This window comes from Trichosurus vulpecula, chromosome 9, assembly GCF_011100635.1.
Source record: "Trichosurus vulpecula isolate mTriVul1 chromosome 9, mTriVul1.pri, whole genome shotgun sequence".
In the NCBI taxonomy this organism is placed as follows: Eukaryota; Metazoa; Chordata; class Mammalia; order Diprotodontia; family Phalangeridae; genus Trichosurus; species Trichosurus vulpecula.
In genome coordinates, this window is record NC_050581.1 from 5,313,647 (window position 1) to 5,338,252 (window position 24,606).

Sequence of the window (24,606 nt, forward strand, 5' to 3'; positions counted from 1 at the left end):
CAGTCATAAATAACAAAATTCTAATAGAGAAAAAAACTTATACAGTACAAATACACAATGAACTACCAAAGAAATGCCACCTGGAAGAGATTTCCACTTACGAAAAAGGATGGTATCAATACCTGCTCACTTCAGCCCGAGGCAGATTGGTGTATAATTCCATCATGTCGACGGCAGAAGCTTTCTCCCATCCGTTTGACAGCAGACGTTGTTTCTGGAACGTGCAAGTGCAGATAAAACAGAAGATCAATTCAATTCAAATACTCTTAAGCACCTACTATGTGCACTGTGTTAAATGAGGGTGTGATACAAAGACAAAAATTCAGTAGTCCCTGGCCTCAAGGTGCTTGCGTTCTGAGCACATAAGAGTTTTTAAATCATCATCCGTTTCCTGAGAAACGACCTCCTTTCACAAGTCTGCTCCAGCCTCTACTGATCACTGCTTTCTGAATTCCAATAGTCCTCAAAGTCCACACCATGCAATTTAGTACCTGATTAGAAATTGCCCCATATTGTTCTCTGGATTAATGCCTCGGGTTCAACTAACTATGAATTAACTGGGATAGTCATTTGATTTATGTCAGACTCAGGTACTTCACTGTTAAAATGAGGATCATATAAAATGAAGGGAGGGCCTAGGCACGTGGGTACATTAAACACTTAGACAGAAAATAGGCATATCTTTCACACACACACACACAGGTATTTTCACTGCAGGGTAGGTATAGAGAAGTAACTCTCTGATTACAAATTTCCCTCTGCCAATGCAAGTCAGCACCTCCTTTGTGACTTATGGTCTTAAGAGGCTTGCCTAGAGCCCTGAGAGGTTCAATAATTTAACCAGGGTCACAGAGCCATTATGTGTCAGAAGTGGGACCTGAACTCAGGTCTTCTTGGCTCTAAGGCCAGCTCTACATCCACTATGCTACAGGTACCTAATTTTCACTATACAACCATTTTTACATTTCCCACAAAAATTTAACTGTGTCTTTATTCATAAAAGGTACATTGGTTATAAGATTTTACTAGAAATACATGAAATCAACCACAGAAAAATATTATAAGAGCTACCGCATTATCCTCTTTTGTTTACACAGATATGAGACTGCTTAGAAAATTAGGTATTTGGGAAACTCCTAAACTTATTTTATCTGGGAATGGGAAACTGGCCTTTGCTAACAAAAACTCTATTAATGCTTTGTTGTTCCAACCTGAGAGTCTAAAGATTTGCAGGTTTCAACTCCAGCCAGGTCACACTGTCTCCTTCGAAGGTTCTCAACCATGATCTGCCCAAACTTATCATCCATATTAACCTAGAATGAGAGAAAATTAATCAGGGCATTACAAGAAGGATTTTAAAATTAAGTTGAGGGAAAGTGTTAGGTAGACAAATTACAAACTGGTGCCTCCCATGAAGGAAGTAATATAGCTGCCTTAAATGTCTTCAATCCATAGTCCCTCTATTGAAGTTCTCAATAAGACTATTCATTAATATGACGCTCAAGTAGATGACTGACTACTTTAATCCAAAATTCACAGGCGAAAAAAGGAAACACATCTACCTATCATTACCAGCAGCCCATATGACCATTAAAGGTGTATCACTGTTTAAAAACTCCAACTTGTTTTTATTGAATATTTATTTCAGAGCCATAAAAGGAGCTCTCATTTTTCCTACTTGGATGTGTCCAAACCTACTGCCTAGAATTTTAAGTCTTTCAACAAAAAATACTCAGATTTAACTGAAGTCATTAGGGAGCAAAACCTTTAAACATAATTAAATTTTGGCAAAAAACTCAAAACATTTTCCTTCTTATTACATTTTCCCAAGGATTCACTATGACAGGACTAGTTCTAGTTAAAGTCATAATTCTTAATTTCCACTAGCAAATGATTTTCCTATAAAATAACCCACCTTATACTTCGCAACTTTTTACCTCTCCATTCATATTAATAAGTCTAGTGTTTCTAACAGTGAAGTACATGAAACTAACTCGGATTAAAAAGCACATACTAAGAATCTGAGGAATCTGACCTTAGCACATGCAACTACCACTGATGCATTCGGTATTTACTCCAATATTTATTATGCATAGTGCCAGGCACAATGGGGAATACAAAAAGAGAAGAAAAGCTCCTTAAAGGGCTAACTGTTGATCAATTGTGTATTTACTGAGCCCCTAACAGTTGAAGGCAATGTGCTACAGTCCATGGGAGACATAAAAAGTCTCTGATTATAAGATTATAATTTAATTAGACAGACAAGACAGACGTACATGGAACTGGACAACAATATGATACAAGGGAGCAGAAAATTAAAACCTAAATGGAAAGTTACAAACAATAATCAATGTGTTTTATGGTAACAGAGAAGGCTTTGGTGCAAGAGGTGGAACTTGAGCTCTAAAGGACTGGTTTAATTTGGACAGCAGAGAAGAGAGGACAGTCCATGCAGTGGGAACAACCTGAGAACAAGCAGTCTCAGTGGAATGGAGGTGCTCAAGAAGGAATTAGTAGAAAATAAGGTTAGCTGGAGAGGACGGGGATGATTTATGGAATGTCTAGAGAGCCAAGCTGGGTGGGGGGTTTTAGCTTTGATTCTATTGGCAATAGGTTTTTAAATACAAAAAAAAGATATCTGATAAAAATAGTCTTTCAGGAGGATTAAATAGGAGAGATCAGTTAGGAAGATAACGATCTTATCTAGAACTACAGCAAAGGAAACAGAGAACAAAAAGGAAAATCTGAGAGCTACTGCAAAAAATTCCCAGGACCTGGGGAAAAGCTAGACATAGCACAGAGGATAGTAAGGATGAAAGGTGAAGATTAAAAAATAACTTAAAAGCTTCTCATCCAGGAGAATAATGTTGCCAATGACAAAAGTGGGAGAATCAGGAAAAGAAGTCAGCACTGGGAAGGGTGGTGGGAGGAGGAAGTCTGATTTCAGATGTGTGGAATCTGAGGTTCTGGTAAGCCTTTGGAGTGCAGAAACAAAGAATCTGAGAGCTGAGAGGAACCTTAAAGAATACAAAGTGAAGCTCCATAATTTAGAGATGATAAAAAAAGTTAACTGACATCTCAAATGTAAAACAGCTAATCGCTGGAAAAGCCAGAAGTAAAGTCCAGGTAGTACGTGGCTACCTAGGACAGAGCAAATGATACAGATTTGGAAGTATGGATAAAAAAAGTCACAGACATTCTGGGTGACAAAGGAAGGGCAGCAGAGAAACAATCTGAGTGGACATGCACAGATAGAGGGTAGGAGTAAGAGTCAGGAAAAGAGAGAAAGAGAGAAAGTCAGAAGAGTAAATGAAGAACCACCTGACATGAGAAAAGAAAGTGTCATGGAAGCCACAGCAAGAAGATTCAAGAAGGGATTGGTGTTGACTGCAACATGATGAGGAAAGCTGTTTTTTAAGATGCCAAACACCTAAGAATATTGGTAGAGAAAACAGAAAGAGTACATGGAAAAGGAGAACAAGGAAGGGAAGGGATAAATGCCCACTGGGATTCTGCACAAAGTCCATACCATTGCAGATTGTTACCTGTTCGTAGTTTATGAACATCGCTGTTTCAAAGGTGTTGGCTGCCCATTTTATAAGACTTGCTGATTGCTCCGGTGTCATGTAAACCAGTACACATTCTGCTATCAGCAGAGTTGGAAATCTTAAGAGAGGAAAAAAAAATTTAGCTATTTTAATCAATTTGGATTAACACATGTTGACCAACAGAGGGCAGTTCTTATCACAAGGAAACTAGTAGGATTTAACCAAGTATCAAAGTATCATAGTAAACCTGATTACAATAAATAAGTATCATCAAAAGTAAAGGCTTCTGTCAACATGTGGAAATACACGGGAACAGTAAGCTACGGAAACGATTCATCGCACGTTACCTGACACCTTGGCTTGCTGAATCCTTCCGCATATAAAACCAAAGGCTATAATCATAGTACAATAGATTTGAAAGTCTAAGGGAGCATAGATGATGTTGAATCCCCTCATTTTATAGATGAGGAAAAGGCTCAGGGAAATCGAGTGACTTGACCAAGCGGTAAAAGAGAGCAAGCAGAAGAGAAAGGACTAAGGATGATCCTTCCAAAAATATAGAGAGCAAAGGGAACCCCCCTCCTAGAAGACAGGATACGCAAGGGCTCAAGGATGCCTCCACACGCCGCAGGCCATCAGAAAGGACGAAATGCTCCTTCTTAAAGCGGCAGGACATCAGTGGAAAAACCAAGAAAAAAAGCCAGAGGTCCTGAATCTGAATCCTCTAATTTCAAACTATGGGTTCTTTCCACTGTACCATCATGTGCTGGAAGAAAACCCTGAGATCATCCACCTCCTCATTTTACAAATAGGGAAAACGCACTCTTCTGAAGAATTGGCCACAAAGGTTACTAGCAGAAGAAAGAGGACTACAGATGATGCTTCTAAAAACGACTGGACAGAAAAACAAACGCTGTGACATACAAGAGAAAACAAAGTAGGAAACAGCTACCTGTCTTTCCAAGATGGCCCAGAAGCTTCAGGTAAAGGTCAGAAGGTAAAGTGATAAACCGCGGCAGTAAGGCATTCTCTGCTGAGGGGTAATGAACCAACTGTCCATTCTGGGAGAACAAGAGAAGTCGGCTACCTTCCTAGGGCGTGTAACAGGACATGACACAGTTTCCCAAGGCTTGTCAATATGAGAACTACCCGTTTCTAGGCAGAAATGATACTGTGACAAGAAATCTCGAAACCACTTCTAAGCGGCATAAATAGTCATTAACGGATCAAGGTCAACTTGGAAGGAGACCTCTAGGGGGGCACCCCAGCTGCTGAACCTTTATCATCAACCAAAGCGTGTACGTATATGTACAGATATATGTATGTATGGATGTATATACGCATACATGTGCACGTGTGTATCTATCTCCTAACCTAATTGCACAAATCTGGATTACCTGAATGACAGAGCGACGACGGCTAAAATGTCAGGCTAATTTTAATAAGGCGAAATTTAATAGGAAGAAATATCAGGTCTTACACATGTGTTCGAATAAATCAATTTCAGCAATACAAGAGGGAGGTGTGGACAAACAGGAGTTTGTCTAAAAAAGGACTAATTCAAAATGAGTCAAATGATACGGCAGTTCCCCCCCGCAAAAAAATTCGGGTAATCTTGGGCTGCATTAAGATGCACATGGTATCTAGCATAGTCCTGCTGTACTTTGTCTAGAAAACTGTCCGGTTCTGGGTACCACATTTTACGGAAGTCATTAATAAGTTAAACTCAGTCCAGAAGCAGGTGGTCAGATGGTAGGTTCCAAGAACACGCCGTATTAAGATAACGTGAAAAGACTGGGGATGGTTAGTGTGAAGAAGAAAGCCATATGATAAAAGGCTGTCATGTGGAAGAGAGATCAGCATTGTTCTGCTAGGGCCTAAGAAACAGAACTAGTACAGGCAGAAGTTAAGAAGAGCTGGGTTTAGGATTTTATTGAGGAAAAATTTCCAAACAATTAGAACTACCCAAGAGTAGCCATGGAACGTAGCAGGTTCTGTCCTACCTCCCTCAAAGTCTTTTAAGCCAAACCTGGTAGGGATTCTGGTTAGGTACGGGGTACACTAGGCAGCTTCTGAGGGGGCGGACTGAAACCAGGCTTTAATTGAGTGATTCCTGATTGGTCAGAAAAAAGATCTGATTCATTAACCAAGAGTTCCAATGCTGGCAATGCCACCTAGGATTGGGAAAAGGGGAAGCTTTTCTTAAGCACCAGGTGCTCTCTAATGCCACCTATGGATAGAGAAGGAAAAGCAGCATGGGATCTTGTAGTTTCTATGGTTATCCTGGTAAACTTGTTTGAAGAAGGAACCTGAGCTGAACTGAGCTGCTGTGAGCACAGTTGTGAGTGGACCACGCAGCATTCAGATAACTGACTAACTATATACAGCTCAGAGACAGTTGGTTTGATGAACCTTGCAATTTTTTAACTTAAAGGGAACTATTTTTCTCAGTAGGAGATAATACTTTCTAAATGTTCTTTTAAGGGTGGATAGTTAATTAAAAGGGCTTATTCAAGTAGGAAAGATTTCCCTAGCTGAAGAGGTGAGGACTAACAGTCAAGCAGTAAAAAGAGAAGCAGTTTCATATAATGTACATGTGCCTGAATGGACCAGTAACACTGAAGACTGTACATGAATTTTCATTCCTTATGTTTATAAGTGAGTGCCCACTCTTTATCACAGACATAAAGTTCATTGGTAGAAGGATGTGATATCCATTGACTAAATGGGGGTTCAAGATCTAGAGTGCTGAACAGGACAAATGTCCCCTTCTCAACTGAATTATTCCTAGAACCTTTAAAGGTAACTATGTGGGGGTGGTGCTCTGCCTCTGGGAGCTTAACCTGTGGGTACGACAGCAGGGTATAGGAGTGAGCAAATCCTGAGAGAAGTGAGGTGTTCTATACACCTAGGTATGAGGTCTGAGGCCCCAAGTCTTGCACAGTGTGAACGCTGACCATACCTCATGGTAGCACTCCATTTTGCCATTGTTACATTGTGGAAAAGACCACCCCTTCTGTCTTGATGAAAGGTAGTGGTCTCTCTCTGGTGAGAGATCTTCAAGCACAGGAAGAGAGAGGACTAGATGGTGTGTGAGGACAAGTTTGTGATTCTGCCATACAGAACTTCACTATTATTTTAACAGGCAATGTTTATCAATCCTATTTTACAAATAAAGAAACAGAATTAAAGAGACTACGGCTACAATGCAAGAGAATTAGCCCACAACAGCTGAGTTTCCTGAGACTAAACATTTTAATAGTTTCCAAAACATAGTCTACATTTATCTAGAGTCAAATCTGAGCGCTTTGGGAGCGAAAGTTAACATTTTTAGTTCAGGCCGCCTTTACTTTTAGGCATTAGTTAAAGTAATGTGGATGACTGACTGAACCAGACTTTCAGCAGAAATATGAAAAGGCTAAATGAAAATAATTTTTTAGTTTCCCAACAGTGAATGTCTTAGCAAACAGGGAGAGGAGAAGGGGAGGAAGCAGGCAACCCTAACAAAAGTGTGACACTTCAAGAAATGTCAGCAACTTAATTCAAAAACTCCCAGTAGAACTGTTAAAATAAGGCGTACAGAAGAACAGAATCCTTGAAGCATAGAAAAAACTAGTTAAGACAGATGAGGTCCTTCCTTTGGGACTAAAACGCAACAAAAATTCCTTCAACTATATAATTTTTGTCTTTTTTTCTTTTTTGAAGGACCTCTAGTAAATATATCATATGTAGAATAATGTAGAAGAATGCAAATGTGGATTAGTAATAATAAAACAATTCTTTCTAAAGACATTGCAAAGCTGCCTGCCTTTGATATCTAGCTCAAACTGCTTAAGCACTCAAAGAAAGAAGCACCAAGGCATGTACTTTGGAAGGGCACAGGTATCTTGAAACCAAAGTCAAATGTTAAGAGGGTATGTCTGCATAAAAACATCCTGGTTTCTCTTAATACCCCACTATGGGTTATTTACGAACTTAACTCTTTTTAACCATATTCATCCTTCCTGCCAGGACTAACTACTGGGCAGGGATAATGAATTCCAATTCCCTGGTTATAATAATTTCTTCCTTTAACTTTCCTAACCTTATTCCTCTGCATCTTCAAGGGATGCCCTCTAGTTCCAACACTTTTGTAACTGATGAATATTTGAGAGTCACCCTCTTTATTCTTTATAATTACATAAAGCATCAATCTTAATATATTCTCAGCTCTTATCTCCTAAAATAAGATTCAAAGCTTATTTCATCCTGCTGTAACAGAACAGAAATCTTGATTGTTTTAGCTGCTCTTTCATCAATTTCTTTAATTTTTGGTTTTCCTAAGGTCACTATATAAGTAGTGCATGCAGAAAATCCCAAATACAGAAACACAATGTTTTATACATGGAAAGAAAATGTTTTATATTTTTGTTACCCTTCCTGATTAAATTCTTTTCAAATTCGCTATTCTGTTTTCTATAGGTTCAATTTTAAAGTATTCAAATAACTTAGCTCTTTTTAAAAGGGGCAAGTTCAGTAAGCAAAAGAACTCTAGCTGGAATAATGCAGAAAAGAGCCAAATAATCTGTAAAATAAAATATTACAATATAATAGCAATGCTTTTTGTAGTGGAAAAAAAGTGGAAGCAAGGTGCCCATCAACTGGAGAATGGCTGAACAAATTATGGTATATGAATGTTATAGAATACTGTGTGGCCATAAGAAATTATAAAAGAAATAGTGAAACCTGGGAAGATATTATGAACCGATATAGTGAACTGAGCAGAATCAGAAGAAAAATTTATACAAAAACGAAACTGTTGTAAAGTCAAAGTCAAAGTCTTTACGAGACTTCAGATTTCTAATCACTGCAGTGACCAACCATGATTTCAGAAAGTTTATGACTTATGTTATTCCAGAACCTAAAAAGAGAGGTAGTAGTTTCAGATGCAAAATGAGACATATATTTTAGGGAATAGACAATGGGAGAATTTCTTGTGTTAGACTACGCTTATGTTACAAAGGCTTTGTTTTCCTTTTAAGTTGGGGGGAGGGGAAGGAGAGAAAATAAATGCTTACTAATTGAAAAATGAATTTTAAAATGTTACCTTACATAATTTTAGGAATCTGTAGATATTGTGTGGATATTTCCTGCTATCAGTGAAGACAGGAACCCCCTTCTACAACTCAGTAAATAGTCTTTGAGACTTGCTGTACACTAAAAATTCATTAACTTGCAATCAACCCGGCTTAGCTAGGCTTGTCCTCAGGCATCTGTGCCTACATATGATGCCTTTCCACCTAGAAAGACCAGTCAGGGGTTGTGCATTGCACTGTCATGGCCCTTAAGAACCCAAGATCACCTACACCACAATAAGATTTATAATTTCAATTTCAAAAGACACAAAATGTTATTGTCACTAGAGATACAAGCAGTGTAAGAACTGCTCACTGAAAAGACACAGCAGGCATGACAGCATATTTTTAACTTGTTGTCCCCAAAATACAGCTCTTAAGCTCGAAGCTACTACAACAAATATTCTAGATTTAGTAAACTACTTTCACCCCATCCTTACTTGTCATTACTTCAAAGACAAAAGACTTTTATATCCCTTTAAGACATCCTCTTTCAACTATGAAAATGCTATAAGCTTAACTTACTAGTTAAAAGTTTCTTGGAAAACCAAGTAAATAATATTTTAGTGTTCAGTTAGAAGGTTAGCTTCTGCTCTTGTTTTCAAGTTAGTGAATCCAAGGAAATTCTGGCACTTCAGAGCAAAAAGAAAAGATTCTAAAAAGAAATTAACATCAGCCCATTATACATTGCATCCCATACCTTCAGTCCTTTAGTCAAGAAGCACTCATTAAACACCTACTCTGTGTCAGGCTCTGTTCTACATCATGGGGATGCAGAGAAAGGCAAAGATCAGCCCTTGCCCTCAGGAAGCATGCATTCTCTAATGGAGTCAACAACATGTAATTCAGTAGGGAGATACGAGATTTATACAGAATAAATGAAGGAAGCAGCAACTTGAGGATGAGTAAAGGCGTCTTGCAGAAAGGAAACTTCAATCTGAGCCTTGAAGAAGTCATGGAAAAGAAGAAGTGGAGGTGAGGGCGCTGGGCATTTCAGGCGCAAGGCACACACAATCACCGCAGAGGCACGGAGACAGGAGATGGGGGCATGTTTAAGGAACTGCAAGTAGGCCACATTTATGGAGCACAGAATATATGGAGGGGAATAAGGTATAAGAAGATTAGAGGCGTAGGAAAAGGCCAGGTTATGACAACTTTTATATGCCAGAGGACTTTGTATTCAATGCTGGAGGTGAGGACATGGAAACTCAAAGAACTGGTGAGTGAAACAGTCAGACCTTCATGTGAGTGCTTGAACAGGAATGAGAATACCAAGCACCGAAAAAGCAAAATCTTGACATCTACACCAGAACGAATAATGATCAAAAAATCCACTGTGAAACTCCAGCAAGTGACCGTACAAAATGTCAGACAGAGAAGCTCATGGACAATAGGAAAGGGGGGGGGGGGCCCTCCAATAGCATTAGGGTAGGATGGTTTCCCAGCATCATCAGAGTCAGAATACTTGTGGTCTACAAGACTCTGTGTCCAGTGGCAGCAAGAAGGGCAAGTTCCATGGGGCAGCTAGGCGGCACCGTGAGTACAGCACCAGCCCTGCAGTCAGGAGGACCTGAGTTCAAATCTGGCCTCAGACACTTGACACACTTACTAGCTGTGTGACCTTGGGCAAGTCACTTAACCCCAATTGCCCTGCCTTCCCCCCTCCAAAACAAACAAACAAACAAACAAAAAAGAAAGGCAAGTTTCCTGAGGAAATCCCAAGGTTGTCAGAAGGAGGAAGCTACAATAGACCAAGTACAGGGTTGCAACACTCAGATGCTCTGCGCTCAGACAGACAGCCCAGAGCCAGGGGCTGGCTAACACTGTCCTACAATGGCAGAGAGAACCCTGAAGATCCTAAAGCTCAAAGATCTGGGGGATCTTTGTTCTAACCCCTAAAAATGAAGGTTAATACAGGAATGCCAGGGACTTAGGGCAAGACCACATAGGCCAACAACCTTACCCAAAAACATAGTAGAGTGTAGAGTCTGGCCCTGGCACAAAGCCCCATTTAAGGAACAAAAACTAGAGAAATGACTAACTCAAAGAAAATGCCAACCACAATCAAAAATTATTATAAATCTAGAGATCGCCAAAAGAAGGCAAAAGTAACTCTCTAACAAGCTGTAAGCGACTCAAAGGAAAAAACAGATTTTCCCACAAACACATGAATATCTTGAAGAAAGGGAGAGAGAGAGAAAGGAAGGGAGGGTGAGGGAGAGAAAGAGAGAGGGAGGAAGGAGAAAAGAGAGAGAAGGAGAAAGGAAGAGAGAGAGAGACAGAGAGAGAGATCTTCAGAGAAGAAATAAAAGGAGAATAAATGGCTTAGAAGAGAAAGTTATAGATGTTACCCAGGAAATGGACTCTGAAAACTAGAAAAGACCAAAGAGAGAAATTAATGGCTCTATGTGACAGCAAGAAATGTTAGAACAAAAATTAAAACACTGAAAAATATTTTTAAAAAGATACACTATATCTGATACACAGGTCAGAGAGCGATCATTTATAAATCACTGGACTCCCTGAAAATCGTGATTAAAAATAAAAGCCTGGACACTGTATTTCAAGAAATAATAAAAACTGCCCAGATTTACTGGAATTATAAGGCCAAAAAGACATAGAAAGAATCCAATGATCATTTCCTGAAAGGAATCTGAAAAAGAAATGTCTCACAGCCATACCACATCAAGGAAAAAAATAGTGCAAGAATATTGAAAGAAGTAGTTCAAATACCAAGGAACTACAGTTAGACAGGACCTGGCAGCTGCATAAAAGAGATCCTGACATACAATATTTCAAGAGGCCAAAAAGACAGGCTTACAAATAACACACTGCAAAGCTAAGGGGAAAAATGGACTTTTAATGGAATAGAGGGCTTTCAACCATTTCTCATGAAAAGACCAGAGCTAAGTAGGAACTTTGAAATACAAACACAAGAGCCCAAAGAAGCCTAAAAAAGTAAAAATTTTTATCGACCAGACGGAGCTTTATGATGAAGTGATGCTAACATTCGAAAAAGGACAGAAGAAACAAGTATCCTTTCAGAACCTTAATGTCTTCAAAAGGTATTGAAGGAGTTAAAAAAGGGGAAAAAAACCAGGGGTCCTGAGGAATAGATTGGTTCTGTTTTAAGTATTTGTAGAGGGAATAGAGAAAGGAATATAAAAAGAATATGCTAGTGTAGAAAGGAGGAAGAAAAGAGTGGAATTTGCAATCCCTTATAATCTGGGTTGTTAGAAGAGTACACAAACATGGAGGAAAGGTGAAGGTGGGCACCAGATGAAAACCCCACTTATCTGAAAGGGAAAAGGAGGGTTGAAAACACACACGGAGTATGGTGTAGAAATATATCAAACTAAGCAAATAAGCAATGATGGCAGAGATGTGGCAGGGGAAAACCTTAGGAGGGAAGATAATACTGGGAGAAAAACAGAAATAAGCAAAACCAAATTCCTGATTCTGAAATGAAATATGAAAAAACAAAAGAATGACAACCTAAGAGAATGTCTTAGATTGCCTCTTACACAACTAGGGAATACAACTGTGGCATATGAATGTAATAGAATATTGGACTCCAAGAAATGATGAAAGAGACAATTTCAGAGAAACCTAGGTGGTTTGAACATATGCAGAATGAAAAAAAAACAGAACCAGAACCATTTACCCAAGGATAACACTGAAAAGAAAAACAACTTTGAAAAACTTAAAGAATCCTGATCAATATAACCAACCATGTCTCCAAAGGACTTCTAATGAAGCTTGTTAGCTTCTTCCCTACAGAGAGATAAAAGATACAAGGTGCAAAGACATACATTTTCAGACAGGGACTCATTGTGGACTCATTTTGCTTGACTATGCCTACTAAAAGGAGGATTTTTTTTTCTCTTTTTTTTCTTTTTCTCTCTTTTTATTTTTGGTTTTCAGTGGGGGGTGGGGCAGTGCAAAGAGTCAGACAGGTTAGCAATAATGATGCATAAAAAAGACATTTTAAAAAGTGAACAGAAGAGAACAGATGTTTAGAAGGAAGCATAGACTAGGAGGGCAGTTTTGAAAGTAATATGCAAAATTTATTACATACTTTTTAAAAAAAGGAATATGAAACAGAGATGCATGTTTTTATGTAGAGTACTTTTTGTGTACTGCTCTTTTTATGGAAATGCTTTTTCCTTTTTCCATGTTTAAGTATAGAATAAAATTTTTTTTTAAAGATTAAAAAGGATATTTAAAAAAAAAAAAGTTCTCAAAAGAAGAAAAGTCTCAAGCTACCAAAAAGCTATATAAAAGAACATTTTAAATTTGTGAAAAAGCAAATCAAAACAACTCAAGGGGGAGGGGGCAGAGCCAAGATGGTGGCTGGAAAGCAGGGACTTGCTTAAGCTCTCCCCTGAATCCCTCCAAACACCTGTAAAAAATGGCTCTGAACAAACTCTAGAGCTACAGAACCCACAAAATAGCAGAGGGAAGCAGATCTCCAGCCCAGGACAGCCTGGATGATCACCAGGAAGGGTCTATTGCATGCTGCTGGGAGCGGAGCGCAGCCCCATGTGGGCCGCAACAGGACAGACCAGACCTACAGTCAGCCGGCAGAACAGGCCTTCGGGCCATGAATCAGTGAGCTGTGGCAGTTACCAGACTTTTCAACCCACAAACGCCAAAGAGCAGGTTAGCAGGAAACTGAGTGATTAGGTCGAGAGCAATCTGGCCACCAGCCCTGGGGGTGGCGGAGGTGGTGTAGCATTAGCGGTGGCAGCAGCAGGAAGCTCCTGCTTCCCAAGTCCCTGGCTCACATGGTGGAGTGAATCTAGCAGCAGATCAGAGCAGGAATGTAAGGAGCACTTTGAAGGCACAAAGGCAGGTTGTCTTGTTGTGCCCTGCTTGGATCTGGATTGCGGTCCTGGTTGGCAGTTCTTGGGGGAGGAGGAGCACTGGACAGAGCCTGGGGTGACAGCGGCGTAGAAGTAGCTCTGAAAACAGGAGCGCATGGACCCTAAAGCTTGGGACAAAGTACTCGCTACTCTACAAGCAGTCATATCCTGACAAAAAGCTCAAGGGTCAAGTAGTTGGCTGGGCACATGAACAGGGAGCGAAAACAAACTCACACTCAAACTCTAGATTCCTTTTTTGGTGATGAAAAAGATCAAAACATACAGCCAGAAGAAGTCAACAAAGTCAAAGAGCCTACATCAAAAGCCTCCAAGAAAAATATGAATTGGTCTCAGGCCATGGAAGAGCTCAAAAAGGATTTGGAAAAGCAAGTAAGAGAAGTAGAGGAAAAACTGGGAAGAGAAATGAAAGAGATGCAAGAAAACCATGAAAAACAAGTCAACAACTTGCTAAAGGAGACCCAAAAAAATACTGAAGAAAATAACACCTTAAAGAATAGACTAATGAGTGGAAAGCAGGGACTTGCCTAAAGCTCTCCCTCAGGACCCTCCAAACACCTATAAAAATGGCTCTGAACAAATTCTAGAACTGCAGAACCCATACAATAGCAGAGGGAAGCAGGGCTCCAGCCCAGAACAGCTTGGATGGTCCCAGGATAAGGTCTATCACACCATGCTGGGAGAGGAGCGGAGCAGAGCCCAGCGTGGGCTGCACCCAGACCAACCAGACTGGGAGCCAGGCGGAACAGGCCTTAGCACCCTGAATCAGTGAACTGCAGCAGTTACCAGACTTCTCAACCCACAAACACCAAAGGCAATAGAGAAGGTTAGTGGGAAAAAAACCGCGGGGACAGAGTGAAAGGAGTTTGCGGTCAGCCACCACCCCGGAGGCAGCAGAGGTGGTGCAGCTCTGAGGCTGCTTCCAGAGCTACAGCTGCAGTTGCTTCTGGCCCCAGGCCCACCTGGTGGGAAAAATTAAGTGGCGTATCAGAGCAGGAGTGCAGAGGCTGCTTAGATCTGAGTTGCAGTCCGGGTTGGCAGTTCTTGGGGGAGGAGGAAAGTTGGTGTGGCAGAGCTTGCTGTGTAGAAATAGCTCTGAAAACAATCACCTCCTGAAAAAGATCCCCAAAAGAAAACTCCTAGGAATACTGTCGCCAAATTCCAGAGCTCCCAGATCAAGGAGAAAATATTGCAAGCAGACAGAAAGAAACAATTTGAGTACTGTGGAAACCCAATCAGAATAACCCAAGATCTGGCAGCTTCTACATTAAGGGATCGAAGGGCTTGGAATGCGATATTCCGGAGGTCAATGGAGCTAGGATTAAAACCTAGAATCACCTACCCACCAAAACTGAGTATCATGCTCCAAGGCAAAATATGGATTTTCAATAAAATAGAGGACTCTCAAGCTTTCTCAGTGAAAAGAACAGAACTGAATAGAAAATTTGACTTTCAAACACAAGAATCAAGAGAAGCATGAAAAGGTAAACAAGAAAGAGAAATCATAAGGGACTTACTAAATTGGAACTGTTTTGTTTACATTCCTACATAGAAAGATGATGTGTATGATTCATGAGACCTTAATATCATAGTAGCTGAAAGGAATATGCATATATATATATGTGTGTGTGTGTGTGTGTGTGTGTGAATGTGCATGTATGTATGTATGTATGTGTATATATATATATATATATACAGAGAGAGAGAGAGAGAGAGAGAGAGAGAGAGAGAGAGCGCGCGAGCGGACACAGGGTGAGTTGAAGATGAAGGGAAGATATCTAAAAGAAATAAAATCAAATTAAGGGATGAGAGAGGAAGATATTGAGGGAGGAAGAAAGGGAGAGATAGAATGGGGTGGATTATCTCGCATAAAGGTGGCAAAAGGAATCAGTTCTGTGGGAGGAGGGGAGAGGGCAGGTGAGGGGGGAATGAGTGAATCTTGCTCTCATCAGATTTGGCCTGAGGAGGGAATACCATACACACTCAATTGGGTATCTTACCCCACAGGAAAGAAGGAGGAAGAAGATAAAAAGGGGGAGTGATAGAAGGGAGGGCAGATAGGGGGTGGAGGTAATCAAAAGCAAACACTTTGGAAAAGGGACAGGGTCAAGGGAGAAAACTGAACAAAGGGGGATAGGTTAGGAAGGAGCAAAATATAGTTAGTCTTTCATAACATGAGTATTGTGGAAGGGTTTTACATAATGTTACGCATGTGGCCTATATTGAATTGCTAGCCTTCTTAGGGAGGGTGGGTGGGGAGGGAAGAGGGGAGAGAATTTGGATCTCTAAGTTTTAAAAACAGATGTTCAAAATAAAAAAAAGTTTTTGCATGCAACTAGGAAATAAGATACACAGGCAATGGGGCATAGAAATTTATCTTGCCCTACAAGAAAGTAAGGGAAAAGGGGATGGGAGGGGAGTGGGGTGAGAGAAGGGAGGACTGACTGGGGAATGGGGCAACCAGAATATATGCCATCTTGGAGTGGGCAGGAGGGTAGAAATGGGGTGACAATTTGTAATTCGAACTCTTGTGAAAATCAATGCTGAAAACTAAATATATTAAATAAATAAATTTTTAAAAAAAGACATTTTTTCTATGACCATATTAAATACAAAGATCAATCAACAAATATTGAGAACAGCTATTTATAAGATGCTGTGGGTAATACAAAGAAGCATTAAATATAAGAGTCAGGAGGGGAAGGTGATAAATTCAGTTTAAAGTGACCGGATAGTCAAATGTAAATAAATGTCTAACAGACACCTGGAAATGCACGATTAGAATTCAGGAGAGAGGTCAAGGCTACAAATAAAGACTTGTGATTCAAATACTTAATCTCTCATAATTTCACATCTACTATCTTACTTGAGTCCAACAGCTTATGAAGTAAATAAGGCTAGCTTTCCTTTTTAAGAATGAAGATACTAAGGTTTTATTTTGTCTCTGTATTTCCAATGCCCAGCACACACAGTAGCTTCTTAATCAGTATCTGTTGAATTTAGTTAATTGTTGAGCAATGATTCAAAATTAGTTTCTTAAAAATCTGTAAAAACCATACCTACACAAAAGACCTTCTCTCATTGTTCATTCTGAAATGGTTTGAATTTTAAATGTTTAGGGACTGAACCTGTAATTTCACTAGTACAGAGAACTCCCTAGCAAGGAAATTCCCTCCTCAAAAGCAGGTCAGCACCTCTGCAGCTTACAGCCTTGGCGTGCCCTAGGGAAAGAGACTTTAAGCAACTTGCACAAAGAGTCAAAGGGGGGGCACTTGAATCTAAGTGTCCCACTAATCACTTCCCTCCTGGCTCTCTCTCCGTTACACACTGCCCGCCTCTTGTAAATAGGTACTAATGTACTTTGCAATGCGGAAATTCTAGAGCTTATCTTAAGCTTAGATATCTTGGTATATGAATCCAAGGCACTTATTTAGTAGACTCTTGGGTTTTTAGCATTTCACCTATAATCACGTATAAGCAGTTATGGTTTTATGTTTGGGAAAAAACTGTCACTGTGCATGTACTGTTAGATTCAGCTGATGTGTTGGATGGTTGGGCTGAATGGCTTTTCTCTTCATTTCTTTTTTAATCTTTGCAACAAATGGCTCACTGGGTAGGAGGAAACAGGGACATAATCAGAAATGAAAGCAACGATGACGATGAAGCATTTCTTAAAAAAAAATAAAGAAAAGGAATTTCAGATAACACAGACAACCAGGGAAGATTTTGGAACTAATGTGCTGAATTTAGTACATACTTTAAAAAACCTATGTAATGAGAGTCCCAGTTTCCATACAATACCTTTTCTATTCTTTGCATAAATTCTATAAACATCACAGGCAGCGAGGGGGTACAGCGGGTGGAGCACCAGACCTGGAACAATGAGCTCTGAATTCAAATCCAGCCTCAGACACTTACTAGCCGTGTGATCTTGAGCAAGCCATGAATGAGGATAATCACAGCACCAAGTTTCCAGGGCTGTTGTGAAGGTTAAATGAGATAACATTTGTAAAGCACTGTGCAAACTTTAAATGGCTATATAAAGGCTAGCTATTATCACTGCTCGTGCTGATTGGTGTTTGTCAAGTTCAATAAAAATAATGAAGAACACTACCTACCTCTAGACAGAAAGGTGAGTGACCAAATATGCAGAATGAGACACATTTCTGGACATGGCCAATACGAGAATTTATTTTGCATGATTATGTATATTTGTTACAAGGGTTTTTTTTTCCTTTTTTTCAGTAGGGAGAGAAAATAAGTGCTTATTACTTGAAAAAAATTGTTTTAAAATAAAAAAAATTAAGGTGATATAAAAACAAAAAAAGACCAATAAAATTTTTTAAGGAAAAAAGTTATGGATTATAAGATTACATACAGTTTCCTTAACTTACTAATGGGATGAGTAATATAAATTCACATTCCCACAGAAATGGTGTTGTACATCGTCCTCAAAGATCGCTCACCACATTCTAAAAAATCTCTATTTAACATATAAAATACCCAAAGTCTTATCACCATGTTTCACTATTTCTACATTCAGAATTCCAGCTGAGAATAAGGGACATGCCTCCCCCTTCTGGACAATAAGTAAAAATGTGACGATTGAGTCTCAAGTCACTGATGGAGTCAGATGAGAGATACAGATGATGGATAAACCATGGGATCAGAAGGGAGAAAAGTAACAATGGGACAAAACAGGGACTCTACAGTAAGTTGCTGTAGGAGTGAGGCATCCATCCATGTTAGTCTATTGTGTTCCTCTCCTTTTTTATGTTCAGGACTCTGACACAAAGGACTAATACCTGCAGAGTAAGACAGAAGGTAAAGAATATCTAAACAGAGGGAGGGGGAGAAAATTTAGAACTCAAAATCTTAAAGAAGTGAATGCTGAAAACTAAAAACAAATAAATAAATGTTTAAGAAAAGAATGTCTAAACAGTACTAATTGTGGAGAAAGACAGAGACCATGTGAGATATATATTAGCAAAAAAAGTAAATTCTTATCAATTCTTTCCTAGTATGATACTGAAATATCTCACAAAAATTACTTTTATTCACCTAATTTCCTTTAAAATTCCATAGAAGGAACAGGCCTATCACTCTGCATGTCCTATTAGTAAGGCTCTGGTTCAGCGGACTGCAAGGCTCCTATATGCCCCTAATATACATGAAACTGAAAAGCTTTAACACAAGCAAAATTATTGCAAAGAGAATAAGAAGGGAAACAACTGACTGGGAAAATGTATTTTATTACAAATACGAAGGTCTGATATCCAAGATGTATATGAAACTAACAAATATGTAAAACCAAAAGCCATTCACCTAAAGAGAAGTGATCAAAAGATATAACAAGTTCTCAAAAAACTTACAAACTATTAATAACAACATTAAAGAATGCTGCAAATCACTAATAATAACAGAAGCACACATCAAAACAACTAAGAGGTTTCATCTCACAATCAATAAACTGGTAAGACAATAAAAAACAGGAATATTGAAGGAGATCTGGTAAGACTGACACACTAATGAACTGTTGATAAAGCTAAGAATTACAAGCATTCTGGAAAGCAATCTGGAATTACACAAATAAGGTGATTAAAACGTCCATACTTTTAGAACCAGCTATCCCACTGCTTGGCATATACCCCAAAGAGACCAGTGACAAAAAGAAAGTCTCCCTATATGCCAAATGTTTACAGCAATATTTTTTATGATATCAAAAAACTGCAAACAAAGTAGACGCTCATGGAAGGGCTAAAGCAGGGGTGGGGAACCTGCAGCCTCGAGGCCACATGTGGTCCTCAAGTGAGGCCCTTTGACTGAATTCAAACTGCACAGAACAAATCCCCTTAATAAAAGGATCTGTTCCATAAAACTTGGACTCAGTCAAAAAGCTGCACCCAAGGCCTTGAGGCCCACTCCTGACTAACAAAATTGTGTTCCATGAGTGTAACAGAGTATTTCTGTTCTATAGGAAATAATAAGCAGGAAGAGTACAAAGAAGAATGGGAAAATGTACATGAACTGATCCAAAGAGAGGTAAGTGGAGCCAGGAAAACCATAAGCCAATAACAGTGTGAATGAAAACGATGCTGAATGTTTCACAATGATAAAAAGTAAGCTCGATTCCAGGGAGGAGACATGGAAAGACACTCCCCTACCCACTCCTTTGCAGAGGATGAGGAGGTCCAAGGGTACAGAATACTACATATAATGCCAGATTTGGGGACGTGTTGGATCAATTTTGGTGAATTTTTTTCTCTCCTTCCTCTTTTTCTTTCTTTCTAAAAAAGTTCTTTGTTATGAGAGATAAGTCTCTGAGGGGGAGAGGGAAGCCAGAGTAAAATCTAAGCAATATAAAAACAAAGGCTAGTAATGCACCAAAAACTGTATCTGAAAAGGTAAGGAGTTAAAAAAAGATATTTCTAATAAAGAAAACAAATCCATTAACAACCATATGAAGAAGGTTCCAAATCACTAACAGTAAGAAATGAAGTCAAAATCACTGAGGTTTCATCTTATGCTCAGCAAAATGGCAGAGAAGGAAAAAAAATTATGGGACCAGTCGATGGTGGAAAGATGGGCACACAGAAAACGACGGATTATTTTTAATTCTTTGTTTTCCTCCAGTCCTAGAACCACGTAGGGAAGTGTTATAAATACTTCAGAAGAGATACGAATATCTGCTACTGCTTATTTCCCAAATGTGCCATGGAAGAAGTTTGATATCTCAATTATCAGCTGGAAAAACCTCAGCTGACATAAAGAAACAACATGCACAGTGGAAAGAGTTCAGAAGACGAGCTCGGGGCAGCTGGGTGGCGCAGCGAGTAGAGCACCGACCCTGGAGTCAGGAGGACCTGAGTTCAATCCAGCCTCAGACACTTGACACACTTCCTAGCTGTGTGACCTTGGGTAAGTTACTTAACCCCAACTGCCTGCCTTCCCCCCTGCAAAAGAAAAAAAAGACGACTTGCATTCTTCTACTAAACTTTACTTTAGGTAAATTACTTCCCTTCTCTTAGTTTCCTCGTCTGCAAAGAGCTGGACTAGATGGAAGCCATTAAGGAAAGAACAGATAACCCCTCGGGATGTTATAAGTTAAATGAGGAACAGAGGATTTTAAAGCTGGACATCTGGGGCTGTCCAATCACTCGCTTTACAGATAAGGAAAATAAGGTGCTAAGAACAGAAATAACTTCCCCAAATTTATAGATCACTTGACTGGCAAAGTTAGGCAGCTTAACCTGGTCCCTCACAATGAACAGGTTTAGACATCTCCTTGCACCAGAACATACTGTCATATGTGAAAGCAAGACCAACTCTATGTTGTCATCAAACCATTTGAAAAATCACTACTACTTCAGCTAGCCATTACCACAGAAGGCCCAGAGAGATGGGGGCTGCAGATGCCACCAAGGCCCCTACGACTACTCCTCCCTTCTAAATCCCAGAACCTAGGAAAGGGAGGCCCCAATCCAGGCCCTCTCAGGGATTTGATGTGCAAGTATCCCTGACCCAGAATCTATGGTCATGTGTGTAAACAGTACCTACTCCATTCACCCTGTTTCACTGAGGAGTCTGAGAAACACCACCTCAGTCCTCAATAACCATCAAACACCTAAACATTAAGTTTTTCCACTGGGAAGAACCCCAGCTGAACCAGCAACGTAGATATCAGGTCTGACCTACAGCTGAAAGCACACTCAGCCACTAATCTTCCGGGGTATTTTTGTTATCACCTGTCATCTTGATCAAGGAAAGGATACAGAATCAAATACAACTTTAAAGCGGACTCAGTTACTAGATATTTAACAACTCAGATGCCTGAATTGATCAACTGCGCTCACCAAGGGTGTTTTATCATTTTTACAGAAGATGGCCTATAGATAGCCTATTCCAAACAGTGAGATTTCCCTACTGACAGAGAACTTTTCCAGATGCTCCAGTTTGGGGATAGAACTATACCAACTGCATTAAGCCTAAAAAAATATACTATATCCTTAATGATCAACCAAACAATTCTTGACAGGCATGTAAATATACGTACATATGAGGCAGGTACTACAAATGGACAATGAGTGTGGCCCAGAAGTTAACAGGAAGAAGAAAACAGTTCATGTTGCATCTGGGAAGTGAAGACTGCTTCTAACAATGCTAAGCTGGCTCTCAGCTCAACAAGCTGCCTTCTAAACCTGTCAATGCTCTCATCACACACTGTCAGGATTACTCTCCACTCCTCATTTTCCCTCATCCCGTAGATCAATCAGCTGCCAGATCTTGCTGTTTTCTCTTCCACAATCCCTTATTTTTACTCGTGGTTACACTTAGTTCAGACCCTCGTTACCTCTTGCTTAAATTTCTGCAGCAGCCTCTTAACTGGTCTCCCTGCCTTGCTGCCACAACATCTGGCAGATCCATCCATGTCACTTTCTTACTCGATTTACTCCAGTACCTCCGGATAGCCTCTAGGATCAAATATAAACTCCTCTGTTTACCTTTTGAAGTTCTTCCCAATAAGGTCTCAACTGTACAGAACCATACTGTTCATGGAGTTTTCTTGGCAAAGATACTGGAGATTAAGGCAAAACAGAGGTTAAGTGACTTGCCCAGGGTCAGAGAGCCAGTAGGTATCCGAGGCTGGATTTTACCTTGCTCCTGCTGATTCCAGACCCATCACTCCATCCACTGAGCCACCTAGCTGCCTAAACCAGAGTTTTCTGAGTTCTGGATTCAGAGTCATGTGTTCTTGTTTAGTCATTTTTAATCACGTCCGACTCTTTTAGGACTTTCTTGGCAAAGATACTGTAGTCTGCCATTTCCTTCTCCAGATTTTACAGTTGAGGGAGCTGTGGCAAATTGATTAAATGACTTGCCCAGGGTCACATAGCTAATAAGTATCTGAGGCCAGATTTAAATTCAGGTCTTTCTGACTCCATGGCTGGCATTCTATCCACTGTGCCACCTAACTGTCCCCCTTCTCAAACTCCCTTGTTATTTAATTACTTTGTATTTAGTCTCTTTATACTTATTCTGTAACTACTTAAATATCTACTTGCTGACTTCAATGCTGAAGCAAGCTTTCTGAAAGTAAAAATTGTTTTAAGGCATTGAATTGATATACCCAGAGTATACAGAGCCTGGCATATAGGTGCTTAACTATTGCTAATTAATTGGCTAAATGTAATGAAATATTGGTAAGCCAAAAGAAACAAATACTAATAATTCAGAGAAACTTGGAATATATGCATAAACTAGCACAGAATGAAGCAAGCAGTGAACAATGTACAGAATAGCCAGAATAACTTAAGGGAAAACAACTCTAAAAGACATCACAACTCCGATCACTGCAGTGACCAAGCTTGACTTCAGAAGATTGAGAGTAAAACAATGTCCCTCCTCTTGGCAGAGAAAAGATGGCCTATAACTGAACAAACATTGTTAAGACTCTGAAGGGGTTTTGGTTTGTTTAACAAATCTCCCTTATTGCAACGAAGAGTTCTAATTTTGTTTTTTAAAGAATTCAAGCATCAGGTAACTCCATGGGCAAGGTGGTCATGAAGACTATATTGTACTTCCAATGATAATCTACAACCAATAACTGATGAAAAAAATTATCATAGAAGAAATATATGATCCAATAGGAGGTAGGTCAAGGCACGTGTTAAGAATAAGAGATAAAAGGCAAAATGCTCGAGGACTTGTACCCAGAGGAAGGCCTGCAGAACATCAAGATGATGATGACGATGACGGCATTTACACAGCATCTGCTACGTGCCAGTGCCAAGCAACGCGTGAAATGCTTTACCAATGTTATCTCCCTTGAGCTTGACAACAACCCTGGGAGGTAGGGGCTATCATCATTCCCATTTCACTCTTAAGGTAACTAAGACAAACAGACGTTAAATGACTTGGTCCAAGTTACACAGCGAGTATTTGAAGCCATATTTGAATTCCGTTTTCTAACTCCAGGCCCAGCACTCAATCAGCTGTAATACCAGTAGGCTCTAGTTTATCCTTTGTTCAGAAGTTATGGGAAAACACAGACAAGAATCACGCAAAATGAAAAGGGCTAGCTGGATTAATGAGCTTAGAACTATTTAAGAACAACCTCAGATACAACCTTCTTGCTAACAAGGCAAACCTTTTATTCTTCCATGAACAACCATCACAATGCTTGCACCTTCTCTTTCCCCAAATCCCCTATGCTATTCCTTCCTCAATTCCCTTAAATCAGTCCAGCTTCCAACTCTACTGAGAGAAGGCCAACCTCTTCTCCCCTATTTTATTCTCTCCTCCTTTGTTCCAATCTCTGAAGAAGACAGCCTTTCTCCTTGACAAAGCCTATACCTCTAATTGTATCCTTGATCCTCTCTCTTCCTAGCTCTAGGAACTGGTCTCTGCCTCCAAATATTCCTAGGTTTCTCCCATCTTAAAAAGTCTTTTCTTGATACTGTGATCCCCTCAAGCTATCATGACAGTTTTCCTCTTTTTCACAGTTGAACTCATTTTTCTTCACTCACTGCCCTCTCTTTTTTACTTCCAACTCATCTTTCAATTGCTTGCAATATGGCCTCTGCTTCTATAACTTGACTCAAATTTTTCAGAGATTACAAATTATTTTTTTTATTAAACCTGAAGGTTTTTTCTCAGTCCCCCTCTTCCTTAACCTTTGCACTTTTGACACCTTTAACCATCTCCTCTTCCTAGAAACTCTCTCATCTCTCTTGAGTACCCTGTGCTCACAGGTTCACCTGTCAGATCGCCCCTTCTCAGTCTCCTATACTAAATCATTATACATCTCTCACAGTCTAGGCATGGGAATTTCCTGAGACTCAAACTCTCTTCTTTGGTGACCTCATCAGCTCCCATGGTTTTAATGACCATTTTTATGCAACAAACAGGGATCTCGATTTTGTCTTTCTTTTTATCAAAATAAGTACTTCATAAATGCGTATCACAAGCCTGGGTGCCTGAAGATTAATCCCAAACCTATCCATCTAGCACTAACCTCTTTCCACAACTCCAGTCCCACATGATCAATTGCCTGCTAGTACT

The 24,606-nt window shown here is 39.7% G+C and overlaps 1 protein-coding gene across 1 annotated transcript in view; it reads right to left on the reverse strand.

The window, feature by feature from the left end:
* Positions 1-24,606, reverse strand: part of LCMT1 (leucine carboxyl methyltransferase 1) — an 87,608-nt gene that overhangs the window by 10,886 nt on the left and 52,116 nt on the right. Inside the window, exons 7-9 of the mRNA XM_036739761.1 lie at positions 3,546-3,666; positions 1,212-1,313; positions 123-214 (exon numbers count right to left, since the gene is read on the reverse strand). Of these exons, the coding sequence (XP_036595656.1) occupies positions 123-214; positions 1,212-1,313; positions 3,546-3,666 (315 nt within the window). The remainder of the gene's footprint in view (positions 1-122; positions 215-1,211; positions 1,314-3,545; positions 3,667-24,606) is intronic.